This window comes from Acanthochromis polyacanthus, chromosome 21 (assembly GCF_021347895.1).
Source record: "Acanthochromis polyacanthus isolate Apoly-LR-REF ecotype Palm Island chromosome 21, KAUST_Apoly_ChrSc, whole genome shotgun sequence".
NCBI lineage: Eukaryota > Metazoa > Chordata > Actinopteri > Pomacentridae > Acanthochromis > Acanthochromis polyacanthus.
The window spans coordinates 30,330,226-30,354,162 of record NC_067133.1 but is presented as its reverse complement, the minus strand read 5'-3'; the positions used below and the strand labels follow the sequence as shown (position 1 = coordinate 30,354,162).

At 43.0% G+C, this 23,937-nt stretch overlaps 1 protein-coding gene across 1 annotated transcript; it reads right to left on the bottom strand.

Moving 5' to 3' along the window:
* Positions 1-223: 223 nt before the first annotated feature.
* LOC127531492 (NACHT, LRR and PYD domains-containing protein 14-like) lies at positions 224-22,285 on the bottom strand. Its single transcript, XM_051940891.1, has 12 exons — positions 22,175-22,285; positions 21,818-21,952; positions 15,870-16,078; positions 13,965-15,750; positions 10,813-10,989; positions 9,767-9,943; positions 8,972-9,145; positions 8,061-8,234; positions 6,086-6,262; positions 5,184-5,357; positions 1,766-1,942; positions 224-1,074 (listed from the first exon to the last, which is right to left on the bottom strand). The coding sequence occupies exons 2-12, from the start codon at positions 21,931-21,933 to the stop codon at positions 1,065-1,067; spliced, it is 3,351 nt and encodes a 1,116-aa protein (XP_051796851.1). The 5' UTR covers positions 21,934-21,952; positions 22,175-22,285; the 3' UTR covers positions 224-1,064.
* Positions 22,286-23,937: the final 1,652 nt, after the last annotated feature.

Below are 23,937 nucleotides of genomic sequence, written 5' to 3'. Positions count from 1 at the left end.
GGAAAACTAAGCCATCGACTGAGACTACAAGAACCACAAATGGACAAAAAGTGGAAAAAACGGACATTGTGTATACAAAATAATTAAGACTGTGCAACCAGACATTTAGTTTGTCTGTTTTTTGTTATTGGTGTAAAATGTGATAAAACATGAGAAAAAAGAGCAGAAAACCTGGATGAGGACGCCTTCGTCTTTAAGTCTGCTCTAAACATCTGTGAAAGGCTCAGAATGAGAGAAAAAGCACAAAGGATTCTCAGACGGACTAAACAGAAGATGAAAGCAGCCGCTGAGTCCTGACACATAAAAAGTCCTCCATCATGAGCTTCTACTGAAACCTCAGAGGATCTTTACAAAGCTCCACTTTACAAACAACTAAAGACGTGATTTATTTCCACAGAGGAAGGAAATGTGTGGAAACATGAGAGTTTGTAGCAGCTGGACTGCAGTGATTGTGAAGGAAACAGGAGAGACAGGATCAGGACTGATGGAAGAGAAATGGATGAAACAACAAGAAGGACTCCATGAGAGAACATTGTGGAGAGTTCTACAGATACAGACGCTCACAGATTTCAGAGCAACCAGACAGAACATGTGACCTGCAGGAGGAATTCCATCTTCATGACTAAACATGTTTCAGAGGTTTCTGCTGAATCTGATCCAGAAGACTTTGAAGGAGCAAAAGCTGAAGCCAGCAGCAGACTGACGCTGAGCTTCCTGCCCAGGTGGAGGTGGAGGAGGAGTGTGGAGCAGAAGGAGTGGAGGAGTCTCAGTAGAAGGACAGAGCAGCAGCAGAGCAGTCCACATCCACTCATGATCCTCTGTCACATCCACAGGAACACAGGGACCATGCTGGACAGCTGTTCTCACATCAGTTCACGCTGCAGCACTCACACTCATCTCCACTTCTTCTGCTTCCTGTCAGTCACTGCTGCATGAAGCTCTCCACCTCCAGTAACATGGACCAGTCAGAGTCTGTACACACCAGCTGCTGCTGCTGCTGCTGCTTCAACCTCTGGACCATCAGGACACACTTCATCCTCTCACCACAAACATCCTCCTGATCATCACCTCCATCTGCAGAGAGAAAATAAAGATGAGAGGAGATCAGTGAGTTTGTAGAGACTCTTCATCAGCTGTCAGTCAGTGATGCAGCTCATCAGGATAAAGAGCAGCAGGACTTTAGACACAAGGACACAGATCCAGATGTGACTCCTGGAGCTGAGCAAGCTTCTGGTCTGTAGAAAGACCACGTGGTCCCTAAACATCATGACGCTGCTGCTAATGCTAATGCTGCTGCTAATGCTAATGCTGCTGCTAATGCTGCTGCTAATGCTAATGCTGCTGTTGAATAAGAGCCGCTGGTTTGCAGGCTTCAGTCTCACTGATCTCAGAGCTGTGACAGACATCACACTAATCAGCTGATCACTGTTGGAATGAGACAACAGACAGAGATCAGATCTGATGGACACTTTGATGAAGGAGGACCACTGTCTCTGCACATCTGGAAGGCTGTCAGCTGGAATCAGCTTTATTTCCTCAACACAACAACAGTCGGCTTCGCATCCATCAAACACACCATGACAACAAGCTTGTGGCTCCTCTGATTGGCTGACTGCTGTCTCTGTGTTTCTGTCTCCATTCTGCTCTCACAGCTTCACTGAGAAGCTGCAGGTTTACAGGAGACACTGGATCTTTGCTTTGATACTGACTGTGTTTAGTAGAAAACTGCTGGAAGCAGCAGAGACTGATGGAACCTTCTACTTACTCCAGAGTCTTCAGGCTGCAGTCTGGACTCTCCACATGATCTAACAGATGTTTCACTGATGAATGATGCAGGTTGTAGTTCCTGCTCAGGTTCAGATGTTCCAGATGTGAGGGGTTGGACTTCAGAGCTGAGACCAGAGAATCACAGCTGATCTCTGACAAATAGCAGTCCTCCAATCTGAATAAAGAATCAAAGATGTGAGTTGAGGAGACAAAGTTCCTGCTTGAAACCATTCAGAGTTTCATCATCAGTTCAGAGCTGCAGAAATCTGGATTTCTATGCATCAAGTCAACCTTAAATCATATGTTCAATGGGATTCAGATCTGGGCTCATAGAAGGCCACTTTAGAATAGTCCAACGCTTTTCTCTCAGCCATTCTTGGGTGTTTTTGGCTGTGTGTTTGGATCGTTGTCCTGTTAGAAGACCCATGACCTGCGACTGAGACCAAGCTTTCTGACACTAGGCAGCACATTTCTCTCCAGAATGCCTTGATAGTCTTCAGATTTCATCGTACCTTGCACACTTTCAAGACACCCTGTGCCAGATGCAGCAAAGCAGCCCCAAAACATTACTGAGCCTCCTCCATGTTTCACCGTAGGGACAGTGTTCTTTTCTTCGTATGCTTGGTTTTTGAGTCTATGAACATAGAGTTGATGTGCCTTACCAAAAAGCTCCAGTTTGGTCTCATCTGTCCAAAGGACATTCTCCCAGAAGCTTTGTGGCTTGTCAACATGCATTTTTGCAAATTCCAGTCTGGCTTTTTATGAGTTTTTTTCAGCAGTGGTGTCCTCCTTGGTCGTCTCCCATGAAGTCCACTTTGGCTCAAACAACGACGAATGGTGCGATCTGACACTGATGTACCTTGGCCTTGGAGTTCACCTTTAATTTCTTTGGAGGTTGCTCTGGGCTCTTTGGATACAATTCCAACGATCCGTCTCTTCAATTTGTCATCAATTTTCCTCTTGCGGCCACGTCCAGGGAGGTTGGCTACTGTCCGTGGGTCTTGAACTTCTGAATAATATGAGCCACTGTTGTCACAGGAACTTCAAGCTGTTTAGAGATGGTCTTAAAGCCTTTACCTTTAAGATGTTTGTCTATCATTTTTTTTCGGATGTCCTGGGACAATTCTCTCCTTCGCTTTCTGTTGTCCATGTTCAGTGTGGTACACACCTTTTCACCAAACAGCAGGGTGACTACTTGTCTCCCTTTAAATAGGCAGACTGACTGATTATGAGTTTGGAAACACCTGTGATGTCAATTAAATGACACACCTGAGTTAATCATGTCACTCTGGTCAAATAGTTTTCAATCTTTTATAGAGGTACCATCATTTTTGTCCAGGCCTGTTTCATTAGTTTGTTTTTTTAAATAATTATGTTAATCAACAATTCAAAAGTAATGGCTGTTTTTGATTATTTAATTTTCAATAAATTTTTATTTATTGTTACTTTTGTGAGTTTCAAGTGATTTCAGTGAGAATTGTGGGTTTTTCCTTCTTTAACTGAGGGGTACCAACAATTTTGTCCACGTGTGTATAAATTAACAAATAGAGGTGATAGAATTCCTCCTTGTCTCACACCATTGGACACTAGAAAGGGAGCAGAGGTGCTCGTACCCCAGCGTACATGCATTGTCTGGTGATTCTACCAGTACTGTAATATTCTAATCATGTACATTGGGACCCCTCCATGCTGAAGTTTAGCAAATAGCTTCCCATGGTTGACTCGGTCAAACGCTTTTGATGCATCCAAAAACATCAGAAGGTTGTACTATTCTTTCTTTTATAAGTGCTAACAATCTCTTTTAGTGCATATAAACATAAATCTGTCCCATGCTTACTTTTAAAACCAAACTGGTTATCATGGCTGTAAATATACTGTTCAAGTCTGTCCAATAAGATTTTTTCTAGCACTTTCTAAAGTACATTTGCCAAGGCAATAGGTCTATAGTTATCTATGCTAGTTATCTTTCCAGTTTGATCCTTAACAACCGGCACTAGGGCTGCAGTTAATAAGGATTCTGGCCAAACTGCGGGCATGAATAACCCAGTGAAGCATAGAGCACTTACCACTGACAATCTGCTGCTGGCATACTTTAGATGCTCTGCTGCTATTAAATCAGGCCCGGATGCTTTATTCAGGGATAGTTTTTCTATTGCATAACATACTTCACCCGCCCTGATGACCACACCAGCATGGTGAGGAACATCTCCAGCTATAAATGTATGGTTATTAACACAATTAAAATATGATAATAATGATCCCTCCAGAGCTTAACAACATTCTCGGATCCTGAGATACCAGAGATGCTAGATGGTAAAGGCATCTTGCTATTATTTATTGCTCTAACTTCACTCCAGAATTCATAGATTTCATTCTGCTGAAGTTTTTTGGCCATAGAATTAGATCTCATAGCGTCCTCATTATTCTTTATAAACCTTACAGCATGTTTAAATCTGGCATTAGTTATTTTCTTTCTTTCACATTCTGGGCCATACCTTGCCTTCCCTGATATCACCCAGTTATTGAAAGCTTCTTTAGCTTCCGCATGTATTTCCCGCACAGATTCATTCCACCCAGGTCTCCTGTTATATTTTTTCCTCTTTTGGCAGAAGGATTTGCCATCGTTCACTAAACAATTCACAATGGATTCATACATAGCACACAGATCATCAATATGTTTTTGATCCTTACAGTTAATATTACTGCATAATTATAGCTTCAACAGATAGATTAATGTTGCTAAGATTACGATCAGTCACTGATCTATAATGTTCAAGATCAACTTCTGTAAGCTTGGCCCAATTCAGTTTTATACTCTGCTCACAATTAACTGTACTATTATATTCAAGTAAACTACCAACATTTAGCATCATGAAAACAGGAATATGATCAGTTATAGAAACCCATGCAGGACATCCATCGCTATTATACTATGGTGGGCATCAGCAGTACACAGAATATGATCAAGCCATGGTGTCGTATGCCATGCTTCACTAATGTATGTAGAACTGTCAGCAGGCAGGAGTCTCTTACTGGAAAGAACCAGTTTACTGTCTTGGTAAAACTGTAGGAGGTGCTGGCCGAAGCGAGACTTTTCATCGGATACGTCAGCATTCAGATCACCCATCACAGATATATTTGTGTGAGCACTTTCCTCAATAAACGACCCAATAAATGCTAATCTGTCAAGGTATTCCTCCTCATTTTTCAGACAATCAAATGGAGTGTAAACATTTAAGATAATAAAAGCAGTCTTTTCATGCATAACTTTAATAGCCAAACACCAGTTCACTTCAAGCCGCATAACAGTGATCAAAGAGTCACAGCTTTTACGCCATAAATTAAATCTGATGAGAAAAAAAGAAACATTCACCTAAAGATGAGAACTTTGAATCACTGAAAACATGATGTCTGACCTCAGAGTCTTCAGGATACAGTCTGGACTCTCCAGAAAACCACTCAGATGTTTCACTCCTGAATCCTGCAGGTTGTTTCCACTCAGGTCCAGATGTTCCAGATGTGAGGGGTTGGACTTCAGAGCTGAGACCAGAGAATCACAGCTGATCTCTGACAAACTGCAGTCCTTCAATCTGAATAAAGAATCAAAGATGTGAGTTGAGGAGACAAAGTTCCTGCTTGAAATCATTCAGAGTTTCATCATCAGTTCAGAGCTTCAGAAGCTTCAGAAGCTTCCAGAAACTCTCAGAGTTTATTATTTAGTGGAACATTTAAAAATCTCCACATAAATGTGATGTTAAATCATTATTTTCTACTTTCAATGAATGTGTGTGTGTGTGTGTGTGTGTGTGTGTGTGTGTGTGTGTGTGTGTGTGTGTGTGTGTGTGTGTGTGTGTGTGTGTGTGTTTTCATTCCATCTCTGGATAAATCAGAGTGAATCAAAAACCAAACTGTTCCAACCAGCAGCTCTCAGATCAGATCATCATGTGAGGAACAAAAGTACACAACAAAGACACACACAGCCACACTACACAAACAAACACACACACACACAAAGCTGCTGTAACTCCTCCAGAAATATTTTGGACGTTTGAGGGACAATCGATCTTCTACAGAGTCTGGAGGCCTGAGTGTGCACGTTCATACATGTGTGTGTGAGCTGATAGGAGCTCCATCAACCAGATATGATGTCATGATTTCACATTTAAATGAGACCAACCAGAGAGAGGAAGAAAACAGACGTTCCCATGAAGATCCTCAGTGTGGATCAGTAGAAGATCAGCCTGATGGCTGCAGTTTAGAGTCACCACAACTTTACATCACATTCATCTCAGAGCACAAAGAAAACATGATGTCTGACCTCAGAGTCTTCAGGATGCAGTCTGGACTCTCCACAAAACCACTCAGATGTTTCACTCCTGAATCCTTCAGGTTCCAGTTGTTGCTCAGGTCCAGATGTTCCAGATGTGAGGGGTTGGACTTCAGAGCTGAGACCAGAGAATCACAGCTGATCTCTGACGAACTGCAGTCCTCCAATCTGAATAAAGAATCAAAGATGTGAGTTGAGGAGACAAAGTTCCTGCTTGAAACCATTCAGAGTTTCATCATGAGTTCAGAGCTGCAGAAATCTGGATTTCTGTGCATCAAGTCAACCTTAAATCTCCTTCAAATCTTCTTTTCATACGTGCAGCTTCATCAATGAGATCTGTTCATTTATTCTACCAGAGGAGAAGCTGCTGGACCACAGAGGACAAATACATTTGCTTCCAGGACAGAAAGGTGAAAAGCATCTAAAGGTTGAGCAGCAGATAAAGCCACTGTCTTTACTTCAGTCATCTCACAGCTCCAAATGCTGGAAAGGATGAAGGAGAGAGTTTGTGCCACTGGTGAGCTTCCAGTTAAAGTGTTGCAGTGATGTGACACACAACAGGTGCTGACAGGTGAGGAGAGTTCTTCTACTCACTGACTTCTATCAGCTCAGTACAGAGAACTAACTCATTGGCTGCCAGCTGTTTTCAGAGCAAAGAGCCCCTACTGCCAGAGTTTTGCAGAATTTTGACAGATTTTTCAAGATCTACAGAATATCAAGTTTTAAGACTACATAACATTGAAACTATCGAAAGAAAGTGTAGATTCTCTTCTTTCCTCAGGAAAAAAAAAGTTTGTTTCTAGCATTTTCGGTTCTAAAGTTATCGGCAGCAGAACATAGGGTAGTTTCAGCAAAAACACCTGTTTTTGACCAAAAAAGAAAGATAACGAGCTCTTTGTGCAGAGAGGCACATTAATCACTTTGATGCCAATATTTTTTGGTTTAGTGACGTCCCATACAACTGAACAGTTGTTTACTTATATGAAACAACAAAAACAACTTGGAAAAAGCATTTTGAGGTCAACTTTTTAACCTTTTGTTAGCTAAATCATTTATTTACAAACAAACAACACAAGTCAACATTTTGGTTCAGAACAATATATCTTACAAAATATACACAATCTCTTTTTAGGTTTGTGTGTGTGTGTGTGTGTGTGTGTGTGTGTGTGTGTGTGTGTACTTGTTTCTGCTATACCGGTGGGGACTTTGACCTGACTATTGCTATAAAGGTGGGGACTTGTCCTACGGTGGGGACCTAAAATGAGGTCCCCACGGGTGGCAACACCGTTTTCTTGGCCATATTGTTGTTAATAAAAATGTAAAAGTGCAAAAACGTTTGTTTAGGGTTAGGCATTGATTTGGTGATGGTTAAGGTTAGGGTTAGGGTAAGGGTTAGGAGTTAGATATGAATGGGAGTCAATGGTAAGTCCCCACCGGTATAGAAAAACAAACATGTGTGTGTCTGTGTGTGTGTGTGTCTGTGTGTGTGTGTCTGTGTGCTCGCTCTAAACTCATCTGACTCGGCTTCTTCAGATGAGCTCAAGAGAGCGGTGGTGGCGAAACAGAAACCGAAACCGAAAACTAGCGCGGCTTTGATCGCCAGCGGCTGTTGGCAACGGCACTTTTTGCTGTCGCCCCACCATGGCCACTGTCTTTGTCATTCTTTTGGCCCACCGCAACACTCTCACGTTCCAAAACTCCAGGATTTTCACCGACAAGCTCCGACAGACTGTCCTGCAACCCCCCAGTCAAAAAACATGATTGACGTCTATAGACGTCATTGGCAGCGAATGAGTTAAGGACACTTTAGCTTTGACTCTGGACTGAGTCGAGACTTTATGACTCCCTGCTACATTTAAAAAGAAAAACTCTATGGATGATTCACAGCAGTCATTAAAACTGATGAGAAAAAGAAACATTCACCCAAAGATGAGAACTTTGAATCACTGAAAACATGATGTCTGACCTCAGAGTCTTCAGGATACAGTCTGGACTCTCCAGAAAACCACTCAGATGTTTCACTCCTGAATCCTGCAGGTTGTTTCCACTCAGGTCCAGATGTTCCAGATGTGAGGGGTTGGACTTCAGAGCTGAGACCAGAGAATCACAGCTGATCTCTGACAAACTGCAGTTCCTCAATCTAAATAAAGAATAAAAGATGTGAGTTGAGGAGACAAAGTTCCTGCTTGAAATCATTCAGAGTTTCATCATCAGTTCAGAGCTGAAGAAGCTTCAGAAGCTTCCAGAAACTCTCAGAGTTTATTATTTAGTGGGACATTTAAAATCTCCACATAAATGTGATGTTAAATCATTATTTTCTACTTTCAATGAATGTGTGTGTGTGTGTGTGTGTGTGTGTGTGTGTGTGTGTGTGTGTGTGTGTGTGTGTGTGTGTGTGTGTGTGTGTGTGTGTGTGTGTGTTTTCATTCCATCTCTGGATAAATCAGAGTGAATCAAAAACCAAACTGTTCCAACCAGCAGCTCTCAGATCAGATCATCATGTGAGGAACAAAAGTACACAACAAAGACACACACACCCACACTACACAAACAAACACACACACACACAAAGCTGCTGTAACTCCTATCCAGAAATATTTTGGACGTTTGAGGGACAATCGATCTTCTACAGAGTCTGGAGGCCTGAGTGTGCACGTTCATACATGTGTGTGTGAGCTGATAGGAGCTCCATCAACTAGATATGATGTCATGATTTCACATTTAAATGAGACCAACCAGAGAGAGGAAGAAAACAGACGTTCCCATGAAGATCCTCAGTGTGGATCAGTAGAAGATCAGCCTGATGGCTGCAGTTTAGAGTCACCACAACTTTACATCACATTCATCTCAGAGCACAAAGAAAACATGATGTCTGACCTCAGAGTCTTCAGGATGCAGTCTGGACTCTGCACAAAACCACTCAGATGTTTCACTCCTGAATCCTTCAGGTTGTTTCCACTCAGGTCCAGATGTTCCAGATATGAGGGGTTGGACTTCAGAGCTGAAATCAGAGAATCACAGCTGATCTCTGACAAATAGCAGTCCTCCAATCTGAATAAAGAATCAAAGATGTGAGTTGAGGAGACAAAGTTCCTGCTTGAAACCATTCAGAGTTCCATGAGTTCAGAGCTGCAGAAATCTGGATTTCTGTGCATCAAGTCAACCTTAAATCTCCTTCAAATCTTTTCATACGTGCAGCTTCATCAATGAGATCTGTTCATTTATTCTACCAGAGGAGAAGCTGCTGGACCACAGAGGACAAATACATTTGCTTCCAGGACAGAAAGGTGAAAAGCATCTAAAGGTTGAGCAGCAGATAAAGCCACTGTCTTTACTTCAGTCATCTCACAGCTCCAAATGCTGGAAAGGACGAAGGAGAGAGTTTGTGCCACTGGTGAGCTTCCAGTTAAAGTGTTGCAGTGATGTGACACACAACAGGTGCTGACAGGTGAGGAGAGTTCTTCTACTCACTGACTTCTATCAGCTCAGCACAGAGAACTTTAAGGACACTTTAGCTTTGACTCTGGACTGAGTCGAGACTTTATGACTCCCTGCTACATTTAAAAAGAAAAACTCTGTGGATGATTCACAGCAGTCATTAAAACTGATGAGAAAAAAGAAACATTCACCCAAAGATGAGAACTTTGAATCACTGAAAACATGATGTCTGACCTCAGAGTCTTCAGGATGCAGTCTGGACTCTCCACAAAACCAATCAGATGTTTCACTCCTGAATCCTTCAGGTTCCAGTTCCTGCTCAGGTCCAGATGTTCCAGATGTGAGGGGTTGGACTTCAGAGCTGAGACCAGAGAATCACAGCTGATCTCTGACAACCAGCATTCCATCAATCTGAATAAAGAATCAAAGATGTGTATAAAATCATTGATGATCCATCAGATGTGTTCAGGTTCTGAATGTGCAGATCAACATTACTTTGTCCTCATCAATCACCTTTTCTCTAAAAGCAGCACAGTGACTTTGTCCTTCTCTTATTGTGGATCATCATCATGTCAGCCTTCTACACACATCATCTACATGTCAGCACAACATTCATCCACCTATTCATGTCCACACATCAGTAACATCTGCTGACCTCAGTCCACTCTCTCATCAAAGGATCCACATCAAATCTCTTCATTCTTTCATTTATTCCATCACCTTCTTCTTCTTCTGTGGAAATCAGCTTGCTAGCTTTGTCTCCTTCACATCTTCCAGTGTGTCTTCAACAACAGTCACATGTCATCTGTACATTACAGAGGGATTCTGATTCCTGCTGTCCACACTGACTGTCCACTGCTCTCTTCCTAACACAACTCCACTGGAAGGAATCACTTCATCAGCTCAGCTCACACTAACATCAAGCTTCAGCTTCTGACTCACACTAATCAACTTCCACACTGTTGACAACTAAACTCCTCTTTGACTTCCTGAGGCTCCACTGCAGCTCAGCACAAACACTGTGGAAACACAAACATACTGACTGGATGTGCTGAAGCCTCACATCACTTTCACATCAGCTTTACATTCAGACACACAGCAGGACTGTGGATTCTGTCCTCCATCTGGAACTCTGCAGTCAGCTCATCAGGGCATTTATCCACAAAATAAAACGTCTTCAGACTGTTTGCAGAAAAATCCTCCACATTTACAAACCAAAACTGAAAACTTCACTTCACAATCTGAAGTGAATAAATTCCACCAACATTCAGTGAACTGACCTGAGAGTCTCCAGTTTACAGTTTGGACTCTGCAGTCCATCACAAAGATGCTTCACTCCTCCTGAATCCTTCAGGTCATTGTAGCTCAGGTCCAGTTCAATCAGATGGGAGGGGTTGGACTTCAGAGCTGAGACCACGACTTCACATTCACTCTCTGAGAGTCCACAGTTAGAAAGTCTGTAATGAGACATAAAAGAAAAACATGTTATTGTGAGAGAGGACACTTGATATTTCCTGCTGAGAAGAACATTTTCTGTCCTGCTTTTCCTGGACTCAGGATGTTGTGACTGAGTTGGTTTCAGTCAACAGTTCCAGTAGAAAGATGATGATGTCTCTGCTGTGGACCTGCTGCTGTCAGCTTCACCTCCATCACTCAACATTTACAGTCTGCTGTCAAACGCTACACAAACCAAACTGATCACACCTGAACACCATGAATATGAACATCAGGAAACAGTGGCGGCTGGTGAAAAATATTCTAGGTGGGGCTGTGCCACATCAAGTCAGTTTCAGTAACCATCCCGATACAACTGAACAGAAACGGCAGGATATCAGTGATCTGAGAAATAATTATTATTTAATGCCAATATTAATGACTTGAGGCATTTTTGTACAAAACATGAACAACATATTGCGTAACCACAATTTTGGCAATAAATTATCTCTACAGCTGAGCTCATGAAACAGTGCATTAGTGTTGAATTGATGACTGAAGTATTATGTTAAGTGTTAAGTATATTAACCCCTTAAGCTTCAGTGTACTGCCAGCAGTACACCTACTAATTTGCATAGGAATTTCAAGAATGTCCGACGGCTGCCCGAGCGCCCTCTATTGGCCAGCCGCCACTGTCAGGAAATATTCTCCTGTGATGACAGACCACTGAGTCAACTTTCGTCCTCAACGTTCTTTAGAGAGATTCTGAAGAACTTGTTGAACTCAAAGAACCACTGAGGCTGAATTATTTCCACCACAACGTCTCACCAACATGTTATCAGGGTTTGCAGTGTTAAAAACTCTGAGCTTTGTGTCCATCACATCTCTGGAAACAGTCTGACTTGTAGCATTCTGCTCTGAAATATTCACACCTCTGAGCATTTCCTGATTCCACTCTTCTCTGCAGCAACAACACACAAAACACCAGAGTTTCTCTGTGAGGAACTGAACACATCAGGACAGACGTCACATCTGGACTCTGGAACCACTTCCCTCTTTAGAACCAACAGCTGAGTTCACATCAGTAAAAAGCTCCATGACTCAGTCTTTGTCTGATCAGTGGTTTACGGAGCCTCATGTCCAAGTTAACCAGCTTTAGATACAAACTGTTGGACAAGAGACTCAATCACTGCACTCATCTCAGGATTATTCTCTACCTGAGAAACCAAATCACTGCTACAGCATCAAGATCATCTGATCACTGTCACACAAAGTTAGCTTTAAACATTTACAGTCATTATTTATCAATCCATGACACTTTACAAACTACTTCTGAGTCCTTTAAAGGCACAAAAACTCAACATGACACAGAATTAATGTTATTTTATGACTGGAATTAAATCAGACTTAAATAAAACTCACAAGTCAAACTAATAAAAGTCTAATTTCCAACTGTGACAACAATAATCCATCAATCATTTCTCTCAGAAATATTGTTAGTTAATGACACAGATCTGATGTTAAACTCTAAAGAGTGAAATAATCTGCTCAAAGCTTTGTCTGATCAGATCAGACTGATTTCAGAAGCTCCTCATGTGAGAAGAACTTTACTGCTTCACTGAAAACTGTCAAATGCTTCCACAGAAAGAACATCTACAGTTCTTCATGAGTTCCAGCAGATCTGCATGTTTCCTCCATCAGCCAAAGGAAGAACCAGAAGAACAAACTGTTGGATGGAACAATGATCAGGACCAAGCAGAAAAGCTCTTCATTTATTCATCAGCTTTAAACACCACCCACTAAAAAATGCACTTTTTCCAGCATTTGAAGCAGCTCCAGAACATCTGAGACCAAACACAGCTGACATGTGGAGTTTGAAATAAACAAGAGGAACACTGAGAAGAACGAGAACGTTCTAGAGGCTCCATCCACTTCACACCGGACCATCTCACATCGCTTTAAATCAGTGATTTGATTCAGGAAAATGTGGAAAATCTCTGCTCACAGGTGGTGGAACTCTTTGAGGTAGAAGTTCTTAAAGAAGGTGGGTGGTGTTGATTTCTGTGGATGTTTGAAGCCACAACTGGAGAAATAATGAAGCTGCAGTCCTGAAATGAATCTTCTTATGAATAAGAACATGTGGTCTTCAGTGGAACAACCTGCTGTGATGGAATAAAACAAACCAGTTCTATGAGGTGAAGTTTGGTCCAAACATCTCCATGTTTCTGTCTGTTCTGGTTCTCCACCAACCACAAAACCTTCATTTTATACACTAAGAGGAGGAATTATTTTCCTGTGATCGGCTCCAATAGGAGCTTTAACATGGAAAATATGGTGAGTTCAATGAATCCAAACAGATCCTGCTCAACAAGTTAAATCTAAATGTCTGACATCCAGATAAAAATGGATCAAACTGCTGATGGAACCACTTTTGACAAACTGATCTGAAGCTCTTTGGAGTCAGAAAACCCGGATTTTCTTTTAGTCCAGTAACGATGTGATAGAACTCTTCCAGTTAGACACTATTGGAGTGGATCCATTGATCAAACCTGATCAATGATTGTTCAAATATCGGCCAGAAATGCAAAAACATCATTTTAATAGATTTTATCATGAAGTTCCTCTGACTGGAACCAAACTCTACATTTTAAAGCTCGAGTTGGAGCCAATCAGAGGAAAGAATTCATCCTCTTAGGGTGAAAATAAATGTTTGATGGTTGGTGGAACATCAGAATGGACACAAATGCTGAGATTTCTGCAGCAAACTTCCACCATCATAGAGCTGGTTTGTATTATTCTACCACAGCAGGAATCTCTGAGCCCCGATTTGACACATCATCACCTCCATCAATATTCACCACTTTAACACAAATGAGTTGAAGTGAAGATGGTCAGACGTGGAGCATTCTGAGAACTGAGGCAGAACCACCAGACTGAGAAGATCTGAAGAACTCAACTACTGATCTACTCTGATCATGTTCATCACATCTGGACTCACCGAGCCTTTCTGCAGTTCCTCACAGCTGGAATCAGTCTCTGTTTTCCCTCCTCTGATGATGTCTTGTACTTGCTCAGGTCCAACTCATCCAGAACCTCCTCTGACATCTGCAGCATGTAGGCCAGAGCTGAGCAGTGGATCACAGAGAGTTCCTTCTTTGATCTGTTCTTTGACTGCAGGAACTCTTGGATCTCCTGATGGACTGTGAGATCCTTCATCTCCATCAGACAGTGGAACATGTTGATGCTCCTGTCTGGAGAGGTTTTTGTTTTCTTCTTCTTCAGATTGTTGATGACTCTCTGGATGGTTTCTGGATGGTTCTTTATCCGACCCAGCAGACCTCCTAAGACTCTCTGGTTGGACTCCAGACAGAGGCCATGAAGGAAGCGAACAAACAGGTCCAGGTGACCATTTCTACTTCTGAGGGATTTCTCCATGACACTGTCCAGGAAAACATCCAGGGATGAGGTCAGATATTTTTTTCCCAGGAACTTCTTCAGCACCTTCTCGTTGTTGTTGGTGAGACAGTGGAACATGTAGACTGCAGCCAGAAACTCCTGAACGCTCAGATGAACAAAACAGTAGACTGGTTTCTGGAACATCTCACACTCTCTCCTGAAGATCTGGGTACAAACTCCTGACAACACCGAGGCCTCTGTCACATCCAGACCACACTGCTCCAGGTCTTCTTGGTAGAACATGATGTTTCCTTTCTCCAGATGTTCAAAGGCCAGCCTCCCCAGCTTCAGAAGAACTTCCCTGTCAGCCTCCATCAGCTCCTGTGGACTCGTCTCAGGTCCCTCATGGTACTTCTTCTTCTTCCTCTGTGTCTGAACCAGCAGGAAGTGTGAGAACATGTCAGTCATGGTTTGGGGCAGCTCTCCTCTCTGCTCTGTGGTCAACATGTTCTCCAGAACTGCAGCAGTGATCCAGCAGAACACTGGGAGTCGACACATGATGTGGAGGCTCCTGGATGTCTTCATGTGGGAGATGATTGTTCTGGAGTGCTCTTCATCACTGATCCTCCTCCTGAAGTACTCCTCCTTCTGGACGTCGGTGAAGCCTCGTACTTCTGTTAACCTGTCCACATATTTAGGAGGGATCTGATTGGCTGCCGCAGGGCGGGAAGTGATCCAGACCAGAGCCGAGGGAAGCAGATTCCCCTCCATGAGGTTGACCAGCAGAACGTCCAGCGATGACTTCTGGCTGACGTCAGACACAACCTTCCTGTTGGTGAAATCCAGTGAAAGTCTGCTTTCATCCAGACCGTCAAAGATGAACAAAAGTTTACAGACAGCCAGCTGCTCTGCCGTCACCTTCTGTAATGTTGGATGGAAAACATGGAGCAGCGTGAGAAGACTGTGCTGCTCATCTCTGATCAAGTTCAGCTCCCTGAACGGAAGCACCACCACCACACTGACGTCTTGGTTTTCTCCGCCCTCTGCCCAGTCCAGAGTGAACTTCAGCACTGAGAAGGTTTTTCCCACGCCAGCCACGCCGTTGGTCAGGACCACTCTGATGGCTCTCTGCTGCTCAGGTAAGGCTTTAAAGATGTCCTGGCACCTGATGGGAGTGTCATGGAGGCTCTTCTTGGAAGCTGTCTCCAGCTGCTCCACCTCATGTTGGACATCAGCCTCTCCACTGTGTCCCTCTGTGATGTAGAGCTCAGTGTAGATCCTGTTGAGGAGGGTTCCACCTCCTGCTTCATCACTTCCTTCAGTCACATGTTCACATCTCCTCCTCAGACTCATCTTATGTTCCTGCAGAACCTCCTGCAGACCAACACCTGCCCACAGACCAGACAAACAATCAGACTCAACAAACACAAACATCTTTCATGTCTGGACAACACAACAACAAGCTCAGTTTCCACACATCAGTCCACCAGCAGATGTTCAGTCTTACTTTGTCCACAGCTGCTGCTTCTGAATCTTTCTCCACAGTGGGGACAGGAGGAGTGTCCTGATGGAGCAGACTGGTCCCAGTATGAGCTGATGCACTGTCTGCAGAACCAGTGTCCACAGCTGCTAGAGACTGGATCCTTCAGGACGTCCTGACACCGAGCACAGCAGAACGGCTGCTCCTCCACACAAACTCCCCTCCTCTTCACCACTCTGTCAACACATTTATTCATCACATCTCACATCATCTGGAGAAAAACATCCACATGTGACTCCACAGAGCAGAAGAGAACAGTAAAAGTGAGGCTACTGTTCTGAATTCAGCCGCTAATAAAAAGCTGCTTCCTTTTATTATGAACTCCACTCACTTCTTTTCCCATCAGCTGTCTGATTAAACTCTCACTCATCTGCCTGCAGTTTGCTGTTCATACAAACTCAACACTTTGTGCAGCAGCTTCACAGTAACAGCCTTCCATCACAGACAGCTGCTTCTGTTCTTCACTGCTTTACTCACTTTGGCAGCTCAGCTCGGCTCATTTCACTTTAACTCAGAGAACAAATCATGGAGAAACTGTGACAGAGCAGCAGCCTCAGACACATAGCGTTCAGCTTTCATTTAAACATCTGGATCATCTGGAGAAGGAACCAATGAAGACCAACCACAACATCAGCTACACATCTGGAGAACATTCTTTCACTCTCAGAGTCTTTACAGTGGCTTCAACATTGGCCTGGAGATGTTTGAATGTTGGCTGTAAATTGTGAAATCCAGGATTTCAGCTGTTTCACCACAGAAACACCTTCAGAACTGTGTGAACATTTACAAAGGAACAGCTTGTTTGAAGAGTTTCAGTCAGACTTCAGAGTGCATCATAGCACAGAAACAGCTCTGGTGAAAGTTACTAATGACCTTCTCATAGCATCAGATAATGGACTAGTGTCTATACTTGTTTTGTTAGATCTTAGTGCAGCGTTTGACACAATCGACTACAAACTTTTATTACAGCGACTAGAACATTTTATTGGCATTAAAGGGACAGCACTGGACTGGTTTAAATCCTACTTATCAGATAGGTTCCAGTTTGACTCTTCTGAGCATACTAAGGTTAACCATGGAGTTTCTCAGGGTTCTGTCTTAGGACCGATACTTTTCACATTATACATGCTTCCTTTAGGCAATATTATTAGGAAGCATGGTATTAACTTCCATTGTTATGTTGATGACACTCAGTTGTATTTATCTATGAAGCCAGATGAAACTGATCAGTTAGCTAGACTGCAAGATTGTATTAAGGACATTAAAACCTGGATGACTTTTAATTTCCTACTGCTAAATTCAGACAAAACTGAAGTCATTGTATTTGGCCCCAAACATCTTAGAAACTCGCTTTCAAAGCAAATAGTTACTCTGGATGGCATCACATTGGCCTCCAGTACTACTGTGAGGAATCTTGGAGTTATTTTTGACCAGGACATGTCCTTTAACTCGCACATAAAGCAAGTCTGTAGGACTTCCTTTTTTCACCTGCGTAATATTGTAAAAATCAGGAACATTCTGTCTCAGAGTGATGTAGAAAAATTAGTTCATGCTTTCGTTACTTCCAGGCTTGACTATTGCAATTCCTTATTATCGGGTTGTCCAAATAGCTCTCTCAAACATCTACAGTTGATCCAAAACGCTGCTGCGAGAGTACTGACAGGAGTTAGCAAAAGAGATCATATTTCCCCTATACTTGCTTCTCTTCACTGGCTTCCTGTTAAATCCAGAATAGAATTTAAAATCCTTCTTCTGACATATAAAGCTCTTAATAACCAATCTCCATCATATCTTAAAGATCTGATAGTACCTTATTATCCTAGTAGAACTCTTCGCTCTCAAGCTGCAGGCTTACTTGTTGTTCCTAGAATTTCTAAAAGTAGAATGGGAGGCAGAGCCTTCAGTTATCAGCTCCTCTCCTGTGGAACCTGCTCCCAGTTTGGGTTCTGGAGGCAGATACCCTCTCTATTTTTAAGACCAGGCTTAAAACGTTCCTTTTTGACAAATCTTATAGTTGGGGCTGACTGGGTGACCCACAGGGGTTCGGCTTGTGTCTTCATTGCACAGCTGACTCCCTCTTGGACGTCCCTCAGTTCTGCCTCTTGTCATGCTGCTATAGGCCTATAGGCTGCTGGGGGACTTCTCTTGACACACTGAGCCCTTCTCTATCTACCTTTACATTTAATATATATACCGTTATTGCATTACACTCACTCTGTTTCTCCCTGTGTCCTTTTTCCGAGTGTCCCTGGTCCCAGAGCTGGATGCTTCAGATCTGTGGTTGATGTTCCACCAGCTGGTCCAGTCTCCATCATGTCCACTGTGGGATGCTGCTGCTGACCTTCCTCCAGTCCACTGCTTCCAGCTGCTCATTTCCACCAGTCTGCTCTGCATCACCCTCACTATACTTGATCTGTTCTTCTACATACTGTTTGAATTTTACTACCACATACAGTGCCTTGTGAAAGTATTCGGCCCCCTTGAACTTTTCAACCTTTCACCACAATTCAGGCTTCAAACATAAAGATATAAAATTGTAATTTTTTGTCAAGAATCAACAACAAGTGGGACACAATCGTGAAGTGGAACGAAATTTATTGGATATTTTAAACTTTTTTAACAAATAAAAACCTGAAAAGTGGGGCGTCCAATATTATTCGGCCCCCTTGCATTAATACTTAGTAGCGCCACCTTTTGCTGCAATTACAGCTGCAAGTCGCTTGGGGTATGTCTCTATCAGTTTTGCACATCCAGAGACTGAAATTCTTGCCCATTCTTCCTTGCAAAACAGCTGGAGCTCAGTGAGGTTGGATGGAGAGCGTTTGTGAACAGCAGTCTTCAGCTCTGCCCACAGATTCTGGATTGGATTCAGGTCTGGACTTTGACTTGGCCATTCTAACACCTGGATACGTTTATTGGTGAACCATTCCATTGTAGATTTGGCTTTATGTTTTGGATCATTGTCCTGTTGGAAGATAAATCTCCGTCCCAGTCTCAGGTCTTTTGCAGACTCCAACAGGTTTTCTTCCAGAATGCTCCTGTATTTGGCTCCATTCATCTTCCCATCAATTTTAACCATCTTCCCTGTCCCTGCTGAAGAAAAGCAGGCCCAAACCATGAGGCTGCCACCACCATGTTTGACAGTGGGGATGGTGTGTTCAGGGTGATGAGCTGTGTTGCTTTTACGCCAAACATATGGTTTTGCATTGTGGCCAAAAAGTTCCATTTTGGTTTCATCTGACCAGAGCACCTTCTTCCACATGTTTGCTGTGTCTCCCAGGTGGTTTGTGGCAAACTTCAAACCAGACTTTTTATGGATATCTTTGAGAAATGGCTTTCTTCTTGCCACTCTTCCATAAAGGCCAGATTTGCGCAGAGTACGACTGATTGTTGTCCTATGGACAGACTCTCCCACCTCAGCTGTAGATCTCTGCAGTTCATCCAGAGTGATCATGGGCCTCTTGGCTGCATCTCTGATCAGTCTTCTCCTTGTTCGAGGTGAAAGTTTAGAGGGACGGCCGGGTCTTGGTAGATTTGCAGTGGTCTGATACTAGCCTAGCTTAGCTAGACTGTATTCCCGTTATAAGGGATATACGGGAATACGGTCTAGCCCTCCTCCATTGACACATTTTGACAGGTTTTCAAGCTCCGAGCAGATCAGACCGAACCAATCAGAGCACCAGAGGCGGGAGTTAACGATGCGTCATCTTCAGGGCCGAGATTACCCATCTAACACCTGTGCACCTCCCGCATACAAACAAAATGGCGACCGCAACAGAGCGAGGTTTCTCTCGTGCGCTTTCCTCTGTTTTGCACGGGCTGAATTTGTCCTTAAAACCTCAACAAGAAGCAGCTCTTAAAGCTTTTCTTTTTAAAAAGGATGTATTTTTAATACTGGCAGGCTGTACGATAGAATGCGTAATGCTGCCCTCCACTGTTGAAAGGGAGAGCTTAGATTTTCCTCAGGACCCCTGTACGGCGAAGGAAGCTGTTAAAACTACAAAACATCATGGCGGAAAGGCAATTGTTAGGTCGCTTAGTGATTGCGTCACACATGTGTTACACTGATTGGCTCTCTCCAATTCAAGCTGTGATCGGTAGTCCCGCCTCTGGGCTAGATTTGGTTCAATGGAGCAGTTCCAGACAGACTTCATGTGTATTTGTAATACACAATATAAAGGCTGTCTGGTCCCCAGGCAAGTCTGATACTCCTTCCATTTCAATATGATTGCTTGCACAGTGCTCCTTGAGATGTTTAAAGCTTGGGAAATCTTTTTGTATCCAAATCCGGCTTTAAACTTCTCCACAACAGTATCTGGGACCTGCCTGGTGTGTTCCTTGGTCTTCATGATGCTCTCTGCACTTTAAATAGAACCCTGAGACTATCACAGAGCAGGTGCATTTATACGGAGACTTGATTACACACAGGTGGATTCTATTTATCATCATCAGTCATTTAGGACAACATTGGATCATTCAGAGATCCTCACTGAACTTCTGGAGTGAGTTTGCTGCACTGAAAGTAAAGGGGCCCAATAATATTGCACGCCCCACTTTTCAGGTTTTTATTTGTTAAAAAAGTATAAAATATCCAATAAATTTCATTCCACTTCACGATAGTTCTATAGAAATATGTGTTCATTAGTCAGTATTTTGTTTATATATGTATATATAGCGTAATCATATATTGTCTCTTCAAATTATTAAAATAATTGACTTTACTGCCATTATCTGCTCCTCTAACATATATTAGTGTGTGTGTGTTTACAGTGTTTGCAAAATACCTGTCTACAGTTGAGCTTAATATCAGAATATTCTATTACTGTTAATCCCGCTATGAATATTAAAATACGCCGAACCATTTGTCCTGTATCATAGCTACATGTATGATGTTTGCAGCAAAACATAAAAATAAAAACGCGTGAAAATCAGTTTAATATTCAGAGTTAAGATGGATTAAATGCGCTGTCAAACAGCGCTGAGTGGAGCGGCTGACCAGACCAAGATGGCGGCCGTATTTCTCTCTGCGCAGCAGCCCGAGCGGCGTCTACTCTTTATTATGTCTATGGTTGCAAGTACACACTACTGATCCCGTATGTTTGGTCCTGTTGTCGCGTCTCTTCCCTCTGCCGGGGGAAAAAATTGCTGGGCATTTGGTGGTTAGAGCGCTTTTCGTACAATTTCCTGGCATGATTTTTCGTTTTCATGTGGTCTATCAGCGCTTTGCATCCTCTGTCGCTGTATTTTGTCTCATCGTCGCACACCATGCACCTCGCTTTACCAGCTACATCTAACTTTCGATAATGCTCTCCAATCGTTGTTTCCAACTCGTGCTTTTGCCAGCGCACTGTTGACAACTACGTGCGATCCAACCCTATACCCCTTACACCCTATATTTTTTTCTCATCGAATTTGGGCGATTCATGTTGGGTCTCAAAATTGATACCTCGATACGCGAATTTTCGCTGATCCGCGACCAAATAACATGCCTGAGAACAGGAAACTATGGATCAGTTTACATGTTAGCTTCTACTTTGTATGAATCATCTGTGTTACTCTGATCATACATGGATCTCATTGTGTGTTCTATGTTCCTTGTCCTCCTCTACCTCTTCTGTTCCACATAAAGATCCAGTTTCTGTTCCAGGTTTCTTCCTGTTAAAGGCTGTTTTTCTGTCCACTGTCTCCTTATTTCTGCTCTGGGGGTTCTTATGGGTTCTGGAAAGTGTCTTCAGACAATCTGAACTGTAACTGGTGCTATAGAAATAAAACTGAATGAAGAACTGGTTCTAAAACCCAGACCAGGATCCATCTGATCTGAAAGAGTTCTGCATTCTGACCACTGTGTGACTGTTTCAGCAGAGCGTCTTCTTTCATCCTAAACCTTCATCTTTACAGCAGAAACACTTTCTTACTTTGTGTCTGAGGGTTCAGCTTCTTTTCTGAAGTTTAGAGGAGAATCTCTGGACCGGTCACTCTTCATAGACAGACGGCTGGAGGATGGAAACTCCTCCTCCTCACAGTCCCTCATCTTGTGGACTTCAGTCAGTCTGAGAGGAAAACCAGAAACACTGAGTGGCACAACAAGAATCAGATTGTTCCAGAATCAGTTCAAACTTTCACATCAGGAAATAAAACAGAGTCCAGAGAGGAACTAAACCAGTCAACAGTCCACCTGGTGAATGAAAACATCCTGATTTTCTGCTTCAGTCCACAGACAGCTGACTGAGACTCTGACAGCAGAAGAATAACAACGTTAAACTAACTCTCACCTTGTTGTCCTCTGTCGGCTGTAAAATGGAGTCTGAACTCTTCGTTTCCTCGTTCTTCTGTTCCTCCTCTACCTGTAAATCTCATGACTCCAGCTAACTCCTCCTAGCTACTGCGGTGAAGTGAGCCGCCCGCACTCTGGGCGTTGCGTGGCTATTCCGTGTAATACGGTAATGTTATCACAGGTGCTGAGCAGCCAGGTTGAGAGACGTCCGCTGCAAATACATGCTGTTATTCAGATTTTGACTTTCAATATCTCCAAATCCTGAGGCGGCGACAAAGATCTGTCACTGTGGCCTTGTCAGGGGTCATCCCAGCTACCACCATGTACAATATCACCTGATTTTACTGTAGAATTTTAGAGAAAATTAATGTCAAAGTATGCTGAAATTTCAGTTGTGTTGATGCATAATGGCTGATACTCAATTCAGTTCAGTTTAGTTTTATTTATATAGCACCAATTACAATTAAAATGTCTCAAGACGCTTTACAAACCCATGTGGCCTGAAACCCCCAGAGCAGCCCTCAGACGACAGTGGCAAGGAAAAGTCCTTTTGAACAGGGAGAAACCTTGAGCAGAACCTGGCTCATATGGGGGGGGGGGCATCTGCCGCTGGCCAGCCGGGTAAACAGTTAGAAGGGTGGAAGAGATGGGGGGGGGGGGGGGTAAAAAACCTAATGTTTCACGTGATTTATTGACATAATGTCAGTAATTCCAGAGCTTAGTTGGTCCCCAGAGTGTCCAGAATCAGCAGTTTGGTGTGAGTGAGCAGCTGGAAGTAGCAGGGTGGAGCAGAACCTGCAGCAGCGCCCTACGGTGGACCTGGACAGCAACCTCTGACCACCTCTGCTCTGGAGACAGAGACAGACAGAGAGACAGGGGACACACAGTGAGAGACGTGCAGACGATACAGAAAATCCATGTGTAATAAACAGAGGAGCTCAGAGTCTATAGCAGCAGAACTAATGTTTGGGTCAGGGTCACCAGAGCCACAGCGAACTATGAGCTTCTGAGGAAGAGAGGGAGAAGCAGTGAGAAGTGCTGAGCTCACAAAGCTCTCTGAGCACTGCACTGCTGCAGAGTGACACTACGCTGCAAGATAGTTTTATTTATTTATTCTGATCAGGCAAATTCTTTTCCACTCCACTCGTGAACCGTAACAGAAGCCAGGACAAACCTTGAGCAGAACCTTGCTCATTTGTAGAAGCCAATGTGAAACAAATGCAGTTCAAAAAGCAAAAATTAGACAAACGGGTTTCAAAATAATCCTGTTTGTTTGTGGTGTACTGGTCCTCTGTCAGGGTGGGACAGGCTCCAGCACCCCCCATGACCCTAGTGAGGAATAAGAAGATGATGGATGGATGTTTTTGGTGTAAAAGAGACTTCACATTTAAAGCACAGTGTCCATCAGCAAACAGAAAATAATGCATAGAAGTATCAGTTTGCACTGATGGACTGCTGACTGATTATGTTGTGATAAAGTTGTGAATCCAAAGAACTTACCAAGACCACTAAACAAGAATTTATGCAAGGCAAAGACAGCAATGTCAGTCGTCTTTGCAGCTTGAAGTTGTGCTGTGTCCATTGGCACACACTGTGGATGGAACCACCGGCAACAACCATCACACTGGATCTGTGAAAAACAACGACAGACATTTAGATCAAAAACCAAAGAATTAAATCCACAGAGGATCTAACTGGAATCCTGGAATCTTTTCTAAAACACACTTCAAATTCAAACCATAGTGTACGTGTAAAACCAGT

Excerpts from the sequence above, each read along its gene's own strand:
- LOC127531492 (XM_051940891.1), bottom strand. The coding sequence starts at position 21,933 with ATGAGGGACTGTGAGGAGGAGGAGTTTCCATCCTCCAGCCGTCTGTCT. Across the intron at positions 8,235-8,971 it reads TGCATCCTGAAGACTCTGAG|ATTGAGGAACTGCAGTTTGT; the intron begins GTCAGACATCAT and ends TTCTTTATTTAG. Across the intron at positions 1,943-5,183 it reads TGTATCCTGAAGACTCTGAG|ATTGGAGGACTGCTATTTGT; the intron begins GTCAGACATCAT and ends TTCTTTATTCAG.